We start from the raw sequence: 22719 nt of genomic DNA on the forward strand, positions 1-22719 counted from the left end.
TCATAGGGGAGAATCTGTTTATTGCTTCTCCCAACACTGGAGGCTGCTGGCATTCTTTGGCCTTCTTTACCTTGAGGCCACAATATCCCAGTCGCCTTCCGCATCTTCACTTCATCTTCTCTGTGTGTCTTCTCTTCTGTCTCAAATCTCTCTCTGCCTTTCTCTTATAGGGATATATGTCATTGAATTCAGGGCCTGTCCAGATAATCCAGCATGATCTCTTCATCTCAAAATCCTTAATTTAATTACATTTACATACATAAGATAACATTTAGAGGTTTGGGGAATTATCTGGACATATCTTTTGGGGAGCCTGTTCAACATACTAGACCAGTATTTCCAATAGTCTGAGGTTTTAAGCATAGTAGGAAATATGGATTTTTATGAGTAATCTACCACTGTTAATGTTGGCTTAGATATAAAATATAATACTGGTAATGAAAAATTAAGAAACCTTATTTTAATTTTCTAGGGAAGTAGTCACATATAAAATGAAGATGTAAAAAGATCACAGTTTACAAGAGTTAAGTCAGGTGCTCAGGTGCCCAAACAACTATTAAACAAAGCTAAATGATAAATGACAGGTAGATTATATGTGACACAATTGTCTTTGCAGAGATTTAAAAGCCCATCATCTTTAAGAAACATAAATAGAGTTGGTCCTATAGGTTTAAAACAGGCAGATATTTCTTTATATTTACTTACAAAGGCACAAAGTAACGTTAAAAATATATATATGCACACATATACACACATACACAAAAAACAGTAGCATGATCATTTCTGGGGGAACTGAATAGTTTGGAAAACGTATTGCTGTATATCTTTTTCTATTAATTTTATGTTTGAACCATGTCAATGTATTACCTCTTCAAAAAAGAAATGAAGAAAATGAATTTTTCTTTAAGTCCATATGTCATATATCTAACATTTGACCCAGGCCACAATATAATTAAACTTACATTTGTAGTTCATGGAGCCAATATAAAGTTTTTGCCATGGTTCGTCCATCATTAAAATGTGGTGTTGGGACCCCATATAAGTTAAACCTATGGAAACTTGATGCATTATACTTTCGGTTCTTTGCTTCTCCTGTGGGGGGAAAAAAAAGAAGAAGACTTCTGACTTAAGCAACACAAATAACCTTATCTGGAAGGAAGCACATTATTTTCCCATTGACATTGAAAATGAGAGTGGAACAAAGAATGAAACTGTAACAGTGCAGGAAACTGCAGATTTGGCTACAGATAACAGAAGCATTCTCCCATGTGGGGCGGAAGACTGGTGAGACAAGAATTCCTTGTGTTAGTATTTGGAAAGTAAGTAGGGAAATGATGTAGGTATTAAAAACAGGTATTAAAGATGAAAAATGCAGGCCCAGTTAATGTTACAGAAGACCTAAAAATTAGGGAGATACTGCGATGCCTTGGGACCCCAGCAGTCCTTTCCACTGCACTAAGTTATGAGAGGTTGGTGTTTTGTACTTGCTCTTGTTGAGATTTGGTGAAATCACCAGAACTTTGTAACTCTCACATTTCATTAAAATCACTTATCTCATATTAGAAGCATTCGAAGAGTAATTGAGGGCTGGAACCTAACAGAGAGGTCTTTATATGTAAGACCTCACGTTGCATTTTTTTCTTTTCAAGTCATAATGTGGAATTCGTTTTCTCTTTCTGGATAAGAAGGTAAGACTGAAAATAGAGATCAGCTAAAAGGTGGAGAAATGATGGAAAAAAAGATATCCAGCCTCACTAGTAACCCAAATAATATAAATAAAAACAACTACATAAAATCATAATTTTTCTCTCAGTTAAGTAAAAATAAAGAAGACTGGCAAATCTTACTACCGGGGAGGGTGTGGGAAAATGAAAAATCTCATACACTGCAGAAATGAGGGCAAATTCAGGCAGCTATTCAGGTAGACAGTTTGGCTCTAAGAATGTAAATTTCAAATGCTCAGAAATCTAGAAATATATCCTAAGGAAATGGATCAGATCCACAAAGATATATAAACAATATATTTCTGTAATACTGAAAAACGCAATATTGATACTGACATGAAAAGGCAACTAAGATATTTCATACAATGGGGGGAAAGCAGATAGGAAAAAAATATATAGTGGGGAGCAAAACACACACATATACTCATATATGAATGAGCAAAGAAAAATATCTATGAAAATATCATCTATGGAATATTGGGAACTGTGGGAGATTTTCTTTGTATTTTATATATTTCTATGTAGCTTGCATTTTATAAAAGAAATATCTATTACCTTCCTAATGATTAAAATTAAGTGCATTTAAAAGAAGTTGTAGATACATATTTATTATTGAATAATGTCCTTAACATATTATTTTAAGTAAAAAATTTTAAATGTATATAGGGTCCCCAAAAACATGGAGAATATTATCACATTTAACTAAAGATAGATAGCTCAGTGGATAGGGGGTTAGGAAGGTGTTCAATATATCAACTGTAGTTATCTCTGGTAAATGGGATTTCAAGATTATATTTACTTTTTCTTCATTTTTCACGTTTAAGTTCTCCATAATTATTTTGTATTTTTATAATAAAAAATAAAGTGCTTCCATTATGAGAAAAAAATAGACAATATTTAAAAGATTGGACTCCATGACTTTTAAGAGGCTAATGAAAATTTGTAAAAATCAGTAAATGAAGGTAATTTCAGTCATATTGTAGCCCATTAAAGCTCTTTCGAACATTTGAAAAAAATCTATACTCATATTCCTCCAATCACTAAATGCATGTAAACTATCTCATTATAGGTTGCCTATATTCATTCATATAGTTCCTTTTAAAACAATTAAAAGGCATTGGATTAGATTTTGTGATAGAATCTAAACATTTTCCCCAAAAAATGCATAAAATATTTTTTACAAGAGAGGAAGCAAGGGAAAGGGGAATAAAAGAAGGGAGGACTAGAAGGAGGAAAGGAAGAAAGGGAGGGAGAGAGACAGGAAGTAGAGGGAGTGGAGATATGGAGAGAAGTCAAGGTTATGAGAAGGAACATGGTGACCAAGTGGGTGGAAGTAGTGGCAGACTGAATGGGAGGGCAGGAACAATCTCAAGACTGGAATCGTATTAGAGAGTCTAGGCAACCAGCAGAGATTGGTCATGAAAGAAGAGAATAACAGCTTCCAGACAGTGTAAAAATGGGTATAGGAGACAAGCCCCAGCTATAAGCAAAAGTCTAGGAGGAAGGGCATAGAGGAGTAGAGTGTGAGATGGAGGTTGAGGAGAAAAAGTGAAGAAATAAAGAGGGAACGAGGAAGAGAGGTGCCTTGAGATGCAGTAAGCGAGAGTCTTGCTTCTAGCTAATGAAGACTGAGTTCATGAATCATTCACAATTTACCAACTTTCTCAGGACATATATCAGAGTCTAGTTCTCAGTCCTCTATTATATCAAGATTCTACTTATCAACACACAAACAATTAAGTTGTATTTTACAGCACTATAAAAATCTAATGCCTTTTAGTTGTGCTATAGAATAATTCTAGTATAACAGGCTACTAATAGTCAAGATCACTAATAATAATAGTTTTTAAGCCTTTACTACATTCCAGGCACTATGCTAAGCATCTTGTAAGCACTCACGTAATCCTCACAATATCATTATCCCTATTTAAGAGATTAAAATAAATGATGATAGGATAAGTAAAATATCCAAGGTCTAAAAGATAGTAGATGGGCAAGCTAGGATTTGAATCTGTTATATCTGATTCAAAATTTGTTTACTTGACCATTACCCAATCAATATTCCTCATGTAAAGTTAAGCATTTAGAATAATCCTGACATTTGAATAAGAACTGTAATTTTTAAGCCTAAAGCCACTAAAATAATATAATACTATCTAACATTTAATCTTTCTTGGCTGTTTTTTCACTTTAGTGATATGTATATTTCTACATTTTATATACAAAATGTGTTCAGGTATGTGATCCTAGCTATTGGGGTTTATGACCTTACAAAAAATAAATTATTATTTATTGATCACCTATTATATACCAGACACTTAAATTTATACACATTAGCTCTTTTATTCTTCTTCACAAATCTGAGAGTCCCATATCCTCAGGTCCGTTTTATACTGGAGGATACTTACCCACATAATAATCATTGTGAGAAACAGTATACAGATCATGTCCTTCCTTTCCTTCTTTAAATACTTCCTCATAGGATTTTGGTGGATTCACCACATCTCTAGCGGATATTTCTGAAGAAAGAATTAATTAAATCAGTTTTAAGGCATTTTTCACTTATATCTATTTATAACATTTAAATTGACTAGAGCAAAAAAAAAAAGGAAGACAAATAACAAAAAAATTGACTCAAGCAAAGGACAAACAAGGTAAGTTGATTGCATAAGTGACATGGGCACCCTAGGAGAACACGAAGCCAATATAAATGAAGATTTATTAAGAAAGCAGGATGTAGCCTGGGAGTCACTATACTAGGGACCCTCATTTGACCTGGCTCACTCCCTAGAATTCTGAAGACTATCAGAACTCTGTATCAGTTAACTATTTAGGTTGTCCTGAGCCATATTCCAAGCCCGCTTAAATTCCCTATTCTGAGACTCTCTAGACAATTCTGATTTTAATTTGCTCCAGATTTCTCAAGATGATCTAAGCAAATTTGAATCACAAATCAGTTTTAGAAACCCTGATGCCCTATGTAGCCTTGGTGCAAATTTTAGCAGCTGTAGACTGGAGCACACATCCTGCGTCTGTTTTGATCTGAATATGCATCTTCAAAGTAGCCAAAAGTGCCAAGAAAATCACTAAAATCAGGAAGAAATTCTTCCTACTGGTCTTAAACTTAGAGCTACAACATATTTGTTTAACAGTAGTTTTCCCAGGACTGGTGACCCCCAGTTTTGTATATAGTGAATTATTTTGTTTTCATTGTTTTACATAATGATTTTTAAATATCATTCCATTTAAAATTTCACTCTTCCTTTCCAACCTAACAACATAGATTAATAATAATAATTAATAATAATTAAAGTATAATGATAATATGTGTTTATTATACTAAATAAATATGGACTAATTAATGCTTATTATAAATTAAGTAAATATAATAATAAATAATACAGTAATAATATATGATAATATTATATTCTAACAAAATGTAATTCCATTTATAATTTCACTCTTCCCTTTCAACCTAACATGTTTTCCTTTTTAGACTTTTTGCCAAGGACTGAGATCTATAAACAAGCAGTTAAGAATACCAGAAAGTGGTCCTACTCAAAATAATCCTGTAAAGCAGTACTTCTTTTTGATGTATGAACCACTAAAACTATTAAAACACAAACACACTTTGGAATATTCTTTCTATTATTATGTATTTAAGCAAGGTACACCTAAGAAAGTACTTTCCTTATTAAATGAACTAATCTTAGATAGCAGTTATAATTACTGTAATGCTGTAATGACACATCTACATAATACATTTTTTAATCCTGTTAAAAAGGAAAAAAAGATATTTTATCTGTTCTAAAATACATGTTTCCATGTTTCAAGTTTTAACTTTAGATCTGATACAATAAAGTACAATTGCAGATTTTGTGTTCCAAAACAAAGGCGTAATTTATCTCTAGTGTGGATGTTACTATGTTAAGGAAAATAATCTAATGAGCCTTTTGGTGGAAAAAGATAAAGTTCTTGGAGCAGAGCTTTAATGGGTGCAGAAAGACAAAGAAAACCAAGTTTCTGTGCAGGATAAAGAAAGATGGAATTTGAAGTCTCCTGTACGACCCGTGGAGAGCCGGTAGAGACCTGAAAAGGACAGTAGGGGATAAATGTGAGAAAAGTGTAAAGAAAAGCACCCAACAACATGGCAAGAGGCTAGGGGCTTCAAAAGAAATAATGGCCTGTGACCAATTCAGTTATACGTTGTTGTTTTTTGAAAGATGTGCTCCACTCCCTCTCAAAATGAGAACGCAAGTCTGCTCCATTACTGTGTATGTTTGTTTAATATGCAGGTGGATGCTGTGGACCTGCATGAATGGAGGGTACTATACAGCATCTACCACATTTATTTGTTTCGTGGTCTACTTTATGAAGCAAAGTTTCATAAAATTAAGAATTACAACACTTTAGAGGCATTGGTGGAAATAAAATAGATGTCCAGGGAGAGGGGACTGCAGCTTTTACAGCTGGCTCCAATGTCAACTTTCCTGAGTCTCTTTCCTGTCTTTATATTATCTCTACTATGCTCACTTAAATCTCCACGACAAAATTTGAATTTTTACTGCCTGGCACATATAAGCTGTAATGATTCTGGGTCCTAACTTTCTTGCTATCATCCCATCTTTTATTCTTCAATCATCATTGGCATCACCACCACACTGACAGAATATTTAATCCAATTTCCTAAGAAGACTTATTTTGCCACCCACCCCCGCCCCTTATTTTTTTACTACCTCTGATGACTGTTGTCCCAAATGTCGTATTGAGTATATCCAGGCCTTTAGGTAATCCTGGCGTTTGATCATAAGATTTTCCTAATGGTGCTCGTTGATTGCTAAAATATATTGATTCCTTTTTATCATTAATTTTCTGTTGAAATGTTGTAATAGGCTGTGGGTTTAACAATACCTTTGCCTAAAGAAATCATACAAAGCACAGATGTAAGAACAAAAAAGTTAAAAATCTGAAAGCTGAAACTCTAATCAAATAGTTGGAGGAAAGACAATGATTGTAGAAAAGCAATTCCTAATCACTGGCTTTGGTCACCTTCAAATGAACTGTCAGAATTGGGGTTATGAAACTTAAACATGCCTAAACATGAACTTTCAAGGGGATTAGAAGGTTTTAAAGAGGCCACAAGGTTTATAGTGGACCTTCCAGGTTATTTGACTCCAATATTCCAGAAAAGTGGGAATGAAATACACAAGAACCACAACCTTACTTCTGAATCTGGACCGTCCATTCAATGGTTGGCAGAAAACATTCAGGCCCCACCTCCACTCAGTGTGTATCTAAGCTCTCTGTAGTGTCTTTAGGCAATAATTACCTAGCCTTTGTCATCTCAGCCCCCTAACAAGCTTGACAGCCTTTCTCTTTACTGTCATAAAATGGAGTGCAATTTGGCTTTTATTATCTGAGGAGAGAATATCTAGTTTGTGGCTCTTAAACCATTAATTTCTCTACACTCTTTTGGCTGTCACTTCTTAGATATTTTTCACTGCTCAAGATTAAGGGTGGGAAGGAGATTGGGCCTGATGATTTCGCTAATACCTCATTTGTGCATTTTCACCTTGATAAGTTAGTAATGTGCAGGGAAAAAAAGAAAAGAAGTTACCGGTACTGAAATTTTAGATCTTATTCCATGTGTCAAATAAGGTGCGATTTTAGGATCATTTGCTCTGCCATAAAATACTCTTTCGGCTCCAGCAGGTGGATGTCGGAAGTTGAAAAATTTCTTTGCCTCAGGTGGAGTTATTAACTACAAAAAGTGAAACAAGAAAATAGAATGATTAAGTACAGTTTTTTAAAATATTACGACTGATCTATACCAATCAATGAATACCCCTCACTGCATGAATGTAGTAAGCATATGGAAACCTACCACTCTATATAATGAAACTTCCTGAAATTTGGGGCTTTTTTTAATGGAAATAAATAATGTATTTTAAAAGTTATACTTAGGAAACAACCAAGAAGTATCCAGGTAAGAAAGCATATCATAATGACTATTTCCTGTTAAAATAAATGGAATCTCCTATAGTTATTCTCTAGAGCTGAAAACTTTAGAACTGGAATTTTTACTTCCTTAGACAAAATCAATAGAAGATCTCAAAATACAATAACGATTTCAAATCCACATCCAATACATTAAATTTATACAACTTTCATAAGGGATTTTGAGAGTTTTCTATCTTCTAATGTCTACGTGCTAGGTAATAATGTAAACACAAATATATGTTGAAAATGCTCACCCTGGGAAGTTTTTCAGTCAAGCAGTTTGCAACTCTGTATCCAATAGGAATAACTTTCCCTGCCTGAGGAAAAAAAGCGATAGTTGATTATTGTCAGGATAGAGAGAGAACATTTTGAAGAATAGACTATTTCGAATTTGGCCTATGCTTGTAATGCCACAAAGTTACTTTCAACTACTTAACACAAGGAAAAAAGAAGAAATTATAAAGCTAAAGCAATCTTGGTATATAATATGCATTTTTCACAGTGCTAGCATTATAATCCAATTATATGACCTCTGTGACAAGCTGAGGGATTCAACTTTCAGAAATACTCCTGTCATAGTTCACAGGTTAATTATTGCTTGTCTTAACAGTACAATGGGAATATGGCTGCGTTCAAGCTAAACTCAAGTTAAAATGTTAAGTATTTCTGAATGTGTATGGGTGCATATGTGTGGGGATATATTTCCACCAATACCTTAACTTTTGGCATATGCAAACTTGTCACTGCAGCCAGTCTCTGTTTACTTAATTCTAATTAGCTAATTAGAACTAAGAATTAGAATTATCTGTCCTTCTTTTGCCCAAGGCAAAGATCATAACTATCCATTCCCAGCAAGGTACCTCTTATCTGTGACTACTTTATCATTTCAAGGCAGCTGATACCTATGTCTGCAAAGCATAAATTTCTCTTTAAAAAACTGGTAGAAAAAAACTTCCCATAAAGAGTGTTCTGTGTCTCTGGTAGGGCCTGGGGGGAATCAGTTAGGAAAAAGAAAAAAGAGAGAGTTGGAGAGTTGGGTGGATGGATGAATGTATAGATATTGCGAGGAGGATTGATATATTAGATAAATAGAGAAATGGCTGGATGAAAATATAAAAAGATATATATGGATGGGTGAAAGTTTTTTCATTATGTTAAATGTTTAGTGCAGAATTCCTCTTCGGGAAAAACTATCAATGTTTAAGAGAGTTCCTTGATGATATCTCTCAGTATAAAAGACATGGCAAGACAGAGAAGTTAATTGCTTTACTTAAAAAATGAGAGAAAATATGAACTATTGGAGGTGGGAGGAAGGCAAGATCCAGCGACAGAGCGAGAGAAATTAGCCAGTGAGAAACATCCTAGCCTGAATGCCAAATCTTGAGTAAATTCTACTTATTCAACTATATTATGTGAAGAGAGTCTTGTGTGAAAAAGGAAAGGCACTGTGTTCTAACGTGGGCTGAAGCAGGGTGGAGAAAGCGTGAGATAATACCTTTTAAATTGTACTTTTATTTTATATGTAATCATGCCTTCCACTTTCCAATATCTGGAATGGGTTCAGAAATGCACCCCTCGCTGTTTGCAGAAGTTCCAGCTGACAGCAGAAAAATCTAGGATGGGATCAAAGGGACACTGGTATTTTCTGACTTTTACAAACGTACCTGTTTCTTTTCAATAAGAAAGAAGAAACAATTTCTATAGCCTTCGGCATTTAACTATTAAATATGAAATGAATCCAAAAAAAAAAAGGAGGAGAGATACAAGTGATTTTTAATTTAGCTGGAAATTATAAGAAATCTCAGCAATATCAGGGAACAGAAAGTCCCTCTTGCTATATATATTATAGGACCTCCAGCCATTATTTTAAACATTCAATGGAAAGATAACTCATAAAGCAGAAGGAACATGGAGATACTCAGCCAACTACTCTCTGGGTGATAGATGATTAGAGAGAGAGAAGGAAGGAAAAACTGGTTGATAAATCAATCAGCCCATGGCCTGATAGATAATTTTACTTGTCCCTCAGCTGCTTCCCTTCCAAGTGTTTGACAGTGGAAATTGAAGGGGTTCAGAACAGGACTCCCCAAAATGGGCTGCTTTGGCAAGTGGATCATTTTGAGCCAAAGGCAATCAAGACCCTGAGGGCCCAAGAGAAACTTTTACTTCTTCCTTAAAGAATTTAAATTGGGGGAGCGTGGAAGATTTCGCTTCCCAGCAATTGTTGTCAGTTTTGGCTCCAAATAAACTCTTATATGAATTCTCTAAAAGAAAAAATTAAAAAATTTAAATTAGGGGCCTTGCCCATAATAACAGTTATTACCAGAAATACTTTTTTATGGCCTATCCACCGTGTAAGAAAAACATCTACTGAACATCTGTTCTTATCATCCTTCGACGACCTTCCTCCCCTCAGAAGCCACAAGGTGCTGCATCTCATCCTTAGCTCAGAATGTCATATATACCTCCTTTTCCTTTCCTGTCTCTGACTCTCTTACTTATGTGGGGGTTCCCATGCATATGTAGGTAATGAAATTTGGTTCTCTTGTTAATCCAACCCTTTCGTAAGGGGCATTTACATTTTACAAAGGAAATTATAAAGGTGTCTTCCTCTCTGCAGCAGGAAAAGAAGTTTGACTCTAAATCTCCTGAAACTCTTATTAATGGAGAAGGCATCGACTTAAATCTGCAATAACAAGCCTACCCCTGGTTTACCATGCTTTCCCTGGTAACCTCCTAACATTTTTCTTTGGTCTTTAGCTAAAGATGGTAATTAAGGTGGTAGTTTGGGTCATCTTGGAGAGTTCCTTAGTATCTCCCATGAGGTTAATAAACTTCTGTTTGTTTTTCTCTTGTTAATCTGTCTTTTCTCATGGAGGCCTTAGCCAAGAATGCAGAAAGATAGAGGGAAAGTTATTATCCCTCCTCTACAGTTTCTCCACTGAGCTTCACAACATGCATATGCTCTATTCTTCATAGCTTACATTTTAAATCTGTCTGTCCCATACATACTCTCCAAGTTGGGTGAAAATCTATTGTGTCACTTTTAATGTGGTCCAGTAAGAGTCAAACAGAAGAAACTTTTGTTTTATGTATGTGGATACAAAATAAACGCATTAAGTATACAACAATACTTAGGCAAATAGCTAAATAAATAAATTATGGTACCTTCAAATGATATGCTATTGTTGACTCATTTAAAATGATGTATATAAATCATTTTTAATGATATAAGAAAATGTTCATTGTTGAATATGAATTCAAACAAATGTAAATTTGTATCATACAAATACAAATACAAATTTGTATCATACAAATAGAATCATAACTCTATGCAATACTCACAGAACACACAGAAAAAAAAGTTGTTCATTACGACTGCTATTTCTGAGTGGTAAGATTATAAGTGACTTTTGTTTTCTTCTTTGCTCTGTTCTCGGTATTTTACTACTATGTATTGCTTGATTAAGCAAAAGAAAGCAATAAGGGTTATCGGAAAGTCTATACACAATATCAAATAGAAGGAAAACAGCTGCAAGTTCACCAGACGTAAGAATGATAACCAAGTATATGTAGGTTCAGGACAGAAGCAGCTTTGATATCCAGTCCTGCTTGAGTCCTACTTCCTCAACTCTGAAAGGTGGCGTAGGGCCATCCTAATGACCTCCTTAAATTGAGAAAGAGAACAATGATCTTCTCTGAGGCTTTCTTTTGCCTCGGGAGTCTTTGCTATTAATACCCAGCTTCCTCACCCCCAAAATTAGGTCTAACCCCATTCCCCAACAAGCCCTAAAACACACTAGTACAGGGAACTCCTAGCAGAGACCTCAGTTACCACCAGTGGAAGGTGGAGCTCCTTAGCACTGTTTCCCAAACTTCAGTCCTATGAAAACAGTTAATAGATATATATTTTTTTTAAATTCGGTTAGTAAAAATTTAAATGATGCTGGACCTTTACCATACTAAAGTACATTTTAAATCTTAAAAGGGAAAAGCATTTTGTGATTTCCCATTAATTTTACCTTGGAGGCTTCGTTTGTTTGTTTGTTTGTTTGTTTGCTTATGATACTACACTATCCTTATATAAAAAAAAAACCTTATAGAAAAGTCTAGGCCAATTTTCATTTCTCTAAGTCTGTTTCTACTACTGACTTTATTCATAAAATAAAAGTTATATTTTTCCAAGGTTGGCAATCAAAGAAAAATCTCCATATAGATAAGACAATGAGTTGTTGATAACATAAATTTTGTCTCCTTTCTCTTAAAGATTTCTTCCCAATTACCATCTCAACCGCAGATTGCTTTTAGAGGAAGAAGTGCTGCCCTCTTAATTCTTGGGTTCAAATTTACATTAATTCCCCACAATGTGACTAAGACTAGCCTGGAATAAATGCTTTAATAATGGCTCAGAGATTTTTCAAAGGAGAGAGAAAAAGATAAAGTCTTAAACCCAGGGAGGAAAAATGAAATCAAATAATCTATTTGCAGGGTAAAGTCATCTACATCTTTGTGGCTCCTGCAGCAAGGACTCCCTATCTGATTTGTCACTCACTTCCACATAGTACTTTTTTAGCACCCACCACTCAGGACAAGCCTATGCTTCCCCAAGTTCAAGTCAAACATACAAATATGGCAAAAAGGCCATAAGGCTAGGTTCAAAAGTGATAAAAGAATGAATGGTTTTCTTTCTCTCTCTTTCTTTCAAAATTAATTTGTTCGAGTAATACATATTCTTCACTTAAAAATCAAAGGGTTTTAATAAAAAATGGCATTTCTCTGCCCTTTTGTACCTAGTCCCGCTTCTAGAATTGTCTTACACTTCAGCTATTTCTTCTGGTATTTATCTTCACATTCCTGTATAAGACCCTTATATTGCTATCTATTAATTATGGTAGAGAAAGCTATCACTCTCTTACATCATCACTACTTTCCCTCTCCCATCCTTTCAATAGGGTAACATTACAATTTTTGATAAAGCCAATAGTATTTATATTATCACAGATTGCTGTTCACTAATGAACCAAGTAGATGTACTATAAGTATGTTAGTTTTTTCCCAAGTATTGCCTATGCATTTGCTTTTCTTTTTCCTTAATGTGTCTGTTTCTAAATCTTTCCCAGTGCTCTGACTGATCTGTCGAAATTCTAAGGTCTTTTTGTTTGATTTATAAATTCCCTTCTACAATGCTTACTCTTCCTGCCTCAGTCTCAGCTGTTGCTCTTTGAGTCTGGTACACAGGTCTTGTCCTGGGAATTTTTCCTTTGCCATTCTTCACAGCTAGATTGCCCATTCTGCCCATCTATTCTTCCATCTGGGTTTATGCCTCTATTTCACTGAAGTAAATTCTTTAGTCATTCCCTAAGAAAAAATGCATAAAAAGGCCAATTTTATTCCTTGCATCCTTGAAAATGTCTTTATTCTGCTCTTACATTTGGTTAATAGTTTGCCTACATATAGAATACAAGGTAGCAAATAATTTTCTTTCTGTATTTTGAAGGTATTACGCCAATGTCCTTTAAAAGATGGTCTTACTGTTGAGAAGTCTGATGCAGTTCTGAATTTTGTTCCTTTGTATGTGACTTTTTCCCTCCTCTGTGGAAGTATTTAGAATCATCTCTGTGTCCCTAGTTTTCAGAAATTTCACAACAATATTCCATGGTATGAGTCTTCTTTTCTTCATTTGGCTTGATTTTTGCAATTTTGATTTGTATTCTTCAATTCAAGGAAATTTTACTGCATTTCTTTGATAATTTTCTACACCTTATTTATCCTGTTTCTGGAACTACTATTAATCAAATGCTTTCTAATATTACTAATCTTTTTCTTTTTAATGTCTGACAAATGTCTCCGACTTCATCCTCCAATCCTTGATTGAATTTTTATTTAGATTATCATATTTAAGATCTAAAAAGTTCTTTCTTCTTCTCTGGTGTTCTTTTAATAGTTCCAATCTTGTTTTATGGATGCAACATCTTTTACCTTTTTTGTTTGCTTATATTTTCCTCTGTTCTCTCTGTGTTTATAGTTTCTGTTAGCATGTTCTGGCCCCTCCCTTTCAAGCTGGAGTCTGATCATCATATTAAAAAGTTAGGCATGACAAAAATAATTAGTAGCTCTGTGTCTGTCTTAGGCTGTTGACACCTTTCTTAGAAGGTGATTAGATGATAAGGCAGCCTTTATCTTGGTAGAGTTCCCAATATCAATTTTTTTCCTCTGACTATTCAGGATTTCCAGAAAATAATAATAATAGTAATAATAGTTGCCAAATTATAAAGCACATAGCATGTGCTGGACACTGTTTTAAGCATTTTATATGTATTAATTCATTTAACACTCATAATGATTTCCATGAGGTCATTACTATTATCACCACCATCTCCACTGTGAGCAAACTGAAGCACAGAGAGGTTGACTGACATGGTTACACTGCTCATATTTTGGCAGATACCTGAACCCAAGCAGGCTGGCTTTCAAGTGTCTACTCTTAAGCATGATGTTCTACTGCCTCTCTACGCACTGCCTGCTGGTGAGAGGGCTGGCTTTACTCCTGGCTGCTGGCACTCTGGGGACCCATGGGAGAGGAAACTAGGAAAACTGCAATACAGAAAGTACACTTTTGCTTTAAATGTCCCATTTTCATCTTGATGCTGCCCCCTTGCTTTATCTTGGGCTTGGTGTCTTTGATTCCAAAAACCACTTTGGGAAAATAAATCCACAGTTTTAGTGGAAGGGAGTGGTAGCTGGTGCAGACAGGTAGGGAGTCCAGGTAGCATAGGATGAACAGGGGAACTGGAAACCCAACTGAATACAGACTTTCAATTTTTTGTTTTTCAGATCTTAGCTTTACTATACCTTCTTCCGAAGGCCGAGCTTCTGGGGGATTATTCCAGGAAAATTGGATCATTTCTGGTGGAAATCACCACCTGATTTTCCTCAAACTTCACTTTATCTGACTCTGCAAAATCAGTTCTATATCTCCATCTTCCTATTTTCTAACATTTATTGAAATTTCTTAACTGTTGTCTCTTCTTCCATTTTCTTTTCCCTTCTGGTTTATTGTCTTAAACAACAACAGCAACAACAAACTATTTAGGCCTCAGAAATCATGAAATTAGCATTGATATTACACTAGAATTTAATGTAAGGTCCCTATTCAAATATCACCAGTTAACCCTAACACTGTCCTTTATAGCAAAAAGAGCAAATCCAAGATCACAAGACAATTAGACGTGTAAGAGATTTATTAGGGGGAAAAAAAACTGTGAAAGATAAAGGAGGAAAAGTAGGTGGGGAGAGCTTCAGGCCATAACATCTGTGAAAGGAGAGAGGGAAGGAAGTATTAAGAAGGAAGAGCTTCTGACTACAGCACAATTCTGAGAAAATGTTGGACAGGCCAGTGAGTGGTCTTTGAGACTGGGTGTCCTGTTAAAGAAATCCTATGTTGAGTAAAACGAATCCAGTACCAGTATCCCTGCTGTGCTGTTATGGGAATGTGGATTGGTGAATACTGCAGTAGATCCAAGGGGGCAGCAGGTGGATGCTATCTCAATCAGCTATACTCCCCACAGCATGTCCTCTTGAAGGGGAGTATGAGCCAGACACCTTCACAGCCCATCGCATGCATAGCATTTAGCTGTGATGTCTCTTTATCATCTTCAGTCACAAACAGTTTCTAATGTTTGTTTTTCATGACCTTGACAGTTTGTTGTTTGTTTTAGTACAGGCCAGTTAATTTGTAAAATGTCTCTCAATTTGACTAGTGTTTTCTTATTAGTTACGTATTTTTTGTCAGGGATATCGCAAAAATGGTGTTGTGTTCTTTTATCAGGGAGCACACACTGTCAATTTGTCATATTACTGGTAGAGTTAAATTTGATCAATAAATGAAGGTAATGGCTGCTAAGTTTCTCCACTATAAAGTTATTTTTTCTTTATAATTAATAATTATTCTCTGTTACTATCCAGTTTCTTGCTAAACTTTTACCTACTGTTTTGATGTCCATTGGTGATTCTTGCCTAAATCATTATTACTATGATGGTTACCAAATGATGACTTTCTAATTCCATCATTCCATCTACATTATTACTTGACATTACACTTCAAAGAAGCTCTCCTTTCTTGCTATTTATTCAACCATTCATGTATTTATATAGTATGGGCTCATGGATTTTTATGCTATTCAATAGTAATTTTATTCAATGCTCAACGTATAACAATTTAGTCTATTGGGAGCCACTTCAAGCTTGTTTGTATGTCTCTTTAACATATCTGTATTATTCTTCGAGAATTTTCTTGTTGCTTTCATCTCTGTATCGCAAGACTCAGCTCAGGGAGCCAGACCAACAGTCAGTGAGCAACCACGAACATTTCACGAAATGAGTAACTGCAGAAACCCTTTAGACAAAGCCAGTAGCATAGCTTTTGGGGGTTCAGGTTCATTTAGCAAGTTGGTATTCAATGCCTCTTCTGTTATTTATTCTTAGTGGTTCTTGAAGGCCTTTTTACTTTTCTCATAGTCTTATATTCCTGATTTTAAGCATTCTTAGCAAACTGGGAACCATAAACATTTCACGAAATGAGTAACTGCAGAAACCCTTTAGACAAAACCAGTAGCATAGCTTTTGGGGGTTCAGGTTCATTTAGCAAGTTGGTATTCAATGCCTCTTCTGTTATTTATTCTTAGTGGTTCTTGAAGGCCTTTTTACTTTTCTCATAGTCTTATATTCCTGATTTTAAGCATTCTTAGCAAACTGGGAATGGATATAGGTGTCTTTAACTTGATATATCAGAAATCTTCAGCAAAAAAAATACTTAATAGTGAAGGATTAGAATCATTCCCATTAAAATTAGAAAAGAGACCTTATTTTCAATATATTATTGATCACAGGCAGTGCAATGATATACAAAATAGAAATAAGTATATATACTAAAGAGAGAAAGACAAAAGTATCAATATGATCGTATACCTAGAAAATACAAAAGAAAAATTAAGCAATTAAGACTAACAAGAGTTTAGCAAGGTGACCAGCTACAAGAGTAAGAAAAACAATAAAAACAAAAAACTGGAGAAATTTTCAATCTCATTATAAACTAAATAAATGTGAATTAAAACGATGCCTAACAAATCATCATCAATTTTTAAAATTTAGTGGTATAATCTTTTAAAAAGAGATTTGGCAACAGGAACTAAAATAGGTCCATCCTTTGGCATTTGCTTAAACTCCATCCTAAGAAATATTCTAAGGCATATAAAAAGACAGATGTATACAGATGGTCATAGACTATTTTTATAGAAAAATCTGTAAAACATCTAATGCCCAGCAAGAGAGGGAATGAGTTAACCAAAGAATCATATATTGGCTTAAAGAAATACTGGATTTTATCATTAAAAGATCTTTAAAGTCTCTGTAATAACACTGAATGCGTATTAAATAAGTGAAAATCAAGACAAAATTTTTATGCTTGATGTAATGAGTACCTAAAAATGCAAGAAGTGCAGAATACTCAGGAATTCAGACTCTTGAGTTGAAAGGTTGTGACTTCAAATCCCAGGACTACCACTTCCTAGCTATATCACCTTGGCCAAATTATTTAATTTGCCTCAGTTTCCTCACTTGTAAAATAAATTTAGTAATAGTTCCTGACTCATAGGGTTGCTTATGAGAGCAAATGAGTTAATACCTGAAAAGCTCTGTGAATAGTGATGTCGATATAGTAAGCTGCCAATGTTAATATGAATGTAGCATAGTGCTAGTAGGCATTGTGCTAGGATGATAAGATTACGAGTGTTTTCTATTCTTTTTTCTAAATTTTCTATAGTGTTATTATATTTGTTTTATTGTAAAAATTGATTTTTTAATATTCAAAATGATTTTTAAGAGCCTTATTTCTAGTCAATGCTAATCTCTCTTCTTGCCTCTGATCCCAGTTCCACTCACTCCCTCCTTATCTAGGATCTGGTTCCACCCATTATCTCCTTTGTGGCATCTCAAACTCCTCTACTGATTCGCTAAATAAATAAAATAATTCCTGAATAGAATATTTACTTCCTTTTATTCATTGTCATATTTCTTAGAGGAAAAAATTTCATAATAGCTTTCTCCAATTCCAATTTCCTATTTGTTCTTCATTATATTGGAATTTGAACTCTACCTTCCTTACACCATTCTAACAATATTGCTGATTGTCTTACTGTCCAAAGCTAACTAATCTCTTTCCTATTTCCCTTATCAGAGATATTTTAACATTATTAGCCACTTTCTCCTGGACTTAGTTCCCTTGCTAAGACATTTAAAAGGAGGATGTGAGATGTAGGAGGAAGCAGAGGTTTTAGAATCGCCTGTGTTGGAAACCAGAAGCTATTATCCACTTGTGTGTGAGATCAGGTCTGAAGCCATAGACTGCAGAACCAATCCAGAAAGGAGAAGCAGGTGTGGTCAAGTGAAAGAGTGGCTGGAGAAATCCAGTAAGGGAACCAGAAAGCAAAATAGGTCAAGGACAAAAGAACACCCTGAGTCCCAAGGGGAACAAAAAAGTCTGTAGACACAGATAAAATTCTGCAGAATCTCTATGACTATTTCAGCTGAATTGTACTCTCAAATCTCAGTGTGCAGAATCTTTTATTCTCATAATACCTTAAGAATGTTTCCTTTATATTCCTCAATACTACCCTCTCAAACTTACCTTTCTTCTCTGACTGCTCCCTCCCTCATTTAATCATCCAGCCTTCCTTCCATTTATCAAATATATATTTACTGAATGAGCATTATATGCCAGGTATTGTGATATGCCAATAAAGCTACATGATAAATAAGATAAAATTCTTGTCCTCAAGAACTCACCTATTGACATTTCTTTCTCTGACCACCTCATAAATGTGTTACCCAAGGTTCTTGCTTAGCCTTTCTTCTCCCATCCCCACCTATGGCTCCAATGGTCTCACCTTACCAACTGTCTCCTTGGCTTCTTCATCCAATATCCTGCAGATATCTCAAACTCAGGATGGCCAACACCAGATTCATTTGCCATCAAAATGAAAGAGATCATTATCAACCTAGAAACTCCTAAATCATCCATCAACTTCTCTTTCAACACATAGATCCACAAATGGATGGCAATTCTTAACAATATCATTTCCTTTAAAAAAGCTCTCAAAACTGCATTCTCCTCTCTATTCTTTCCAACTCTACATTAATTTCAAGCCATCATTACTTTGGACTAGCCTTCTAACTTTTTCCTGTCACCAATATCTTTCCCTTCCAGTCCATCATTACTACTGATATCAGAATAATCTTTCTAAAAGAAAATTTTCTTTCTTTCCATATCGAGATCCACCACTCCTTCTATATCCACATTTTATCTCTGCGCTCTGGATCTTTAGGTGTCTTCCACATATTTTTTCTTCATCTCTTAACACCATGCTGACTAAACAGAATTGCTTCTATCTCCCACACACAAGAAGCTTTGGTCATGCTCTATATCTTTCTTTGCCCAAGATGCTCTAACTCTTTTTTCTATCTGACAAGTACTGACACCTTTCAAGATTAGCTTTAATGTTACTTGCTCTGTGAAGCCTTTCCCATCTCCTACAGAGCTCTCCAATCTTTCTACTGAGCTCCGTGCTTAGAGGTATACATTTATTATGGAAGAATCATGTTTGTTTTCTATTCATTTCAAAATTTATATAATATTTATTTTGTTATCTGTCTCCAAACACTGGAGTGAATGCATAAACCTAGAGAGTAGGAACCTTGTGTTCTTCCTTTCATATTGCCCTGTACCAGACATAATGGTTACCACAAGTCTGAAAGAATGAATAACTCACAGAATAAATAACGAATGGAAAAAAAATACATGAATATTAGGATACAACATGTATCTCAGTGCAGGGATTTAGAAAAATGCATATTGAGGAACAAAATAAAGGTCAAAGGAGAAAACAAGGAAAAATCAAGAGAAATCATTAGTGTGCACAGAAAACAAAGCTGACATCTAGAAAGCGCGGCAGAGAATCAGACAATACCAGACAAAGGAACAGTTGGAAAGAGTCCAATAGGACAATAAATATCAGAATCCCAATGAAATCTTTGCAATTTGACTCCACAAATCCAAACAAGTCTCATCAGTTTATAATCTCTAGAAAGACCTGGCTATATATAGTAGTTCATTAGGAAAGTATTAGAAAAAAACTTACACTTGGCCAACAAGGCATTCGATCAAAAAACTTCCCAGAGTATATAGGTCTGATTCGATCTGGGGGTTCCACTCCTGGTTCAATGTTTTCATCCTCCTTTTCTTCTTTAGGTTGTTGGGCAAACTGGTACTCAGGAGGTTCTATCACCAAGCCCATTTGGGGTTCTGTATCCTTCATTTCATCTGGCTCCTCTGCTTGGGGTAGCCCAATGTCCACCTGCACAGGAGGATTCATCTCTACACTGGGTTTCATCACCACACAAGTCGACTCTTTTTCCAGTTCCTGCTTGGGTTCCACACCCACAACTGGCTGCGTCTCCACTGAAGCCCCTAATCTTTCAGAGGCACCCGCCACAGGACCTCTCCTGCTCCCTAGAGCCTGTGGACTTTCACACACCATGCCCAAAGGAGGCCGTATTATCTTTCCAGAACATCCTGCCAGAAGACACTCATTTTCTAAGCCCACTCTTCCTGGCAGCATATCCAGTGAAGGTTTCGATTCCTGTGAGGATGAGACCCTGTTGACTCTTAAATTACTCCCCTCCATAAGGGTGCTAGAAATATTCTGTGTTTTTAATCTCATTTCAAGCTCTTTGCTCAATGGAGATTTTGTTTCTGGTGATGCCATCCTCTCTTCATATTTATTACTAACCAAGAGGCTCTCCTCCCAAGGGGGACTTCTTTTTCCTAATCCCACTCTGGGACCCCACTCCATGGGAGATTTTGTTCCTATGAAGACGCTCCTCTCTCCTAAATCATCCTTTCCTTCATGGGTGAATCCGACCTCCATGCTCAAGGGAGATTTCCTCTCAGACGCCCTCATTCCTCCAAGGGCATTCATCTTTAAGGGGAAAGCTGTACCTGGCTCGAGGGAAGTTCCCAATTCCTTGGGGGGCTCCAACCCATGGGGGGACCCCACTCTCACAAAAGAGCACATCTCCTCCACTTTCCACTGCTTTCTGCCTACCACTTAACACCCAGCGGAGTTCAGGAAAAAAAAGGAGATAGAGGTCTGTTTACACGGTTACCTAGGAAACGGGGGCGTGGCTTGGTGGGCAATTCTTTCACTGACGGATCCCCGCCCATCTCTCTTCCACTTTCTCCTGTCTCGGATTTCTCTCCCTCCTCCCTACTCTCTCCCTCTCCTTCTTTCTTTCCCTTTCACTTCGATTGTTCCCTTCTCTCTTCCTCCACCTTCTTTACTAGATTTGGAGGGCAAGAAAATTTAAAGGATGTGGTCTTGAACACTAGAGCAAACGCTTAACAACTTCTCTTTGGTTTCCCAAGCAATGCAGTCCCTTTCAGATGGGTTCAGCCATTCGTATCCTCCTGGCCATTGACCTGGTGATCAGGAAATAAACAACCCTTGTGCAAGTACATTCACATTGCATTTAGTTTTTTTTATTTTTTAAACACCTACAGCACCTGGTCTTCCTAGGTGGTCTCCTATCCAAGTACTAACCAGGCCCCACCCTGCTTAGCGCATTTAGTTTTTTTAGCGCTAAAGAACTATTTTAAATTCTGTAAAGTTATATTTGGCAGCTGTGGTATAGAGATCTCTTAGTCTTTGAGAACACACTTTAATAACTAGGATTTAAATAGCATTTAAAGTAAATATATTAAAGTTTGAGATGTGTTACACAATAATGTATATTGCATTTTTAAAATATTGTGGCAAATTCAAACTTTGTTTTTAAGTATGGAATTTTCTTCCAATTGGAGTTACATTCTGTCAGGTTTTGATAAAAGTGTATTTGGTGAATATTTGTCATGTTCTGCAGATATAGGGGACATAGAACATCTAGCTTAGAACTTGAAAAGAATCGATTGGATTCCCGTCTTTTTAAGAATTGCATGAAAAACTTGTAAAATCCAAAAATAATTTTAAGTGATTATGAGATAAAACTATGTACTGCAACTTTCTAGTTAATATAAATATTCTTCTCCCTCTAAGCACTTGAAATGAGTCAGTAATGTGTAAATCAAGGTATGATTGTATAAGTATTCATTCAGTTCTTTCATTTTATATCTATTGAGTCTCTTATGTTAGTTATGGGAATATAATGGAATATAAACCAATTCCTATTTCACAAAATTTATATTCTAGTGGGGATAAATCACCAAATGAATTAATAAATAAGGTCATTTCACATACTGACAACCGTTATGAAGAAAACAGAATGCTCTGATGTGGAGGGAAGCTACTTTAGAATTGGTGTGCTCAGAAGTCAACTGAAGTCAATTGGGCAATTGGTAGATAATATTTGAGCTGAGGCTTGCATGATGCCCTGCAAAGACACAGCTTTTTTAAATGACTGGCTCAAGTGTCTATAGCCTCTTTCTCACTGCCTTGCCACCATGCCTACAATTCCTTGTTAGAATTATCTTTTGGTTTGTCTCCAGACCAGCCCAGTTAAAAGTAAATGTTACCATTCATTACCACCTATGCAAATATTTATTCTTCAAATACACAATGGAGGAAAGATACCTTGGAAGAGAAGGTCGAAAATATGGCAAAAGATATGGGGTACTGTGATGACTGAGAGAGGTGTTGGAAATTTGTGAGTGGGTGTTTAGAGATTTAAGGGCAAAGCAACACTAAAGACAGTGTTCATATCTTTATGACTTTAAGGCCCATCCATATTGTAGCTTTTTTAAAAATTTATATCAACTAGTAGGATCCCACTAAAATGTAGGCAATTGAGTCCGAGCTGGAGTGGGCGGGGGGGCGGGGGGGGGGGGGGGGAGCCGCGGGGGGAGCCGCGGGAAACAGGTACATTATGAGTGGCAATATAAAAGCAA

General features: G+C 35.7%; 1 protein-coding gene across 1 annotated transcript in view; it reads right to left on the minus strand.

The window, feature by feature from the left end:
* Nucleotides 1-20758, minus strand: part of EFHB (EF-hand domain family member B) — an 80837-nt gene extending 60079 nt beyond the window's left edge. The window contains exons 1-6 of the mRNA XM_015585769.1: nt 19919-20758; nt 7979-8041; nt 7342-7485; nt 6461-6641; nt 4133-4243; nt 963-1092 (exon numbers count right to left, since the gene is read on the minus strand). Coding sequence (XP_015441255.1) covers nt 963-1092; nt 4133-4243; nt 6461-6641; nt 7342-7485; nt 7979-8041; nt 19919-20758 — 1469 coding nt within the window. The remainder of the gene's footprint in view (nt 1-962; nt 1093-4132; nt 4244-6460; nt 6642-7341; nt 7486-7978; nt 8042-19918) is intronic.
* Nucleotides 20759-22719: the final 1961 nt, after the last annotated feature.

The sequence above is a fragment of the Pteropus alecto genome, unplaced genomic scaffold, assembly GCF_000325575.1.
Source record: "Pteropus alecto unplaced genomic scaffold, ASM32557v1 scaffold92, whole genome shotgun sequence".
Taxonomy (NCBI): Eukaryota; Metazoa; Chordata; class Mammalia; order Chiroptera; family Pteropodidae; genus Pteropus; species Pteropus alecto.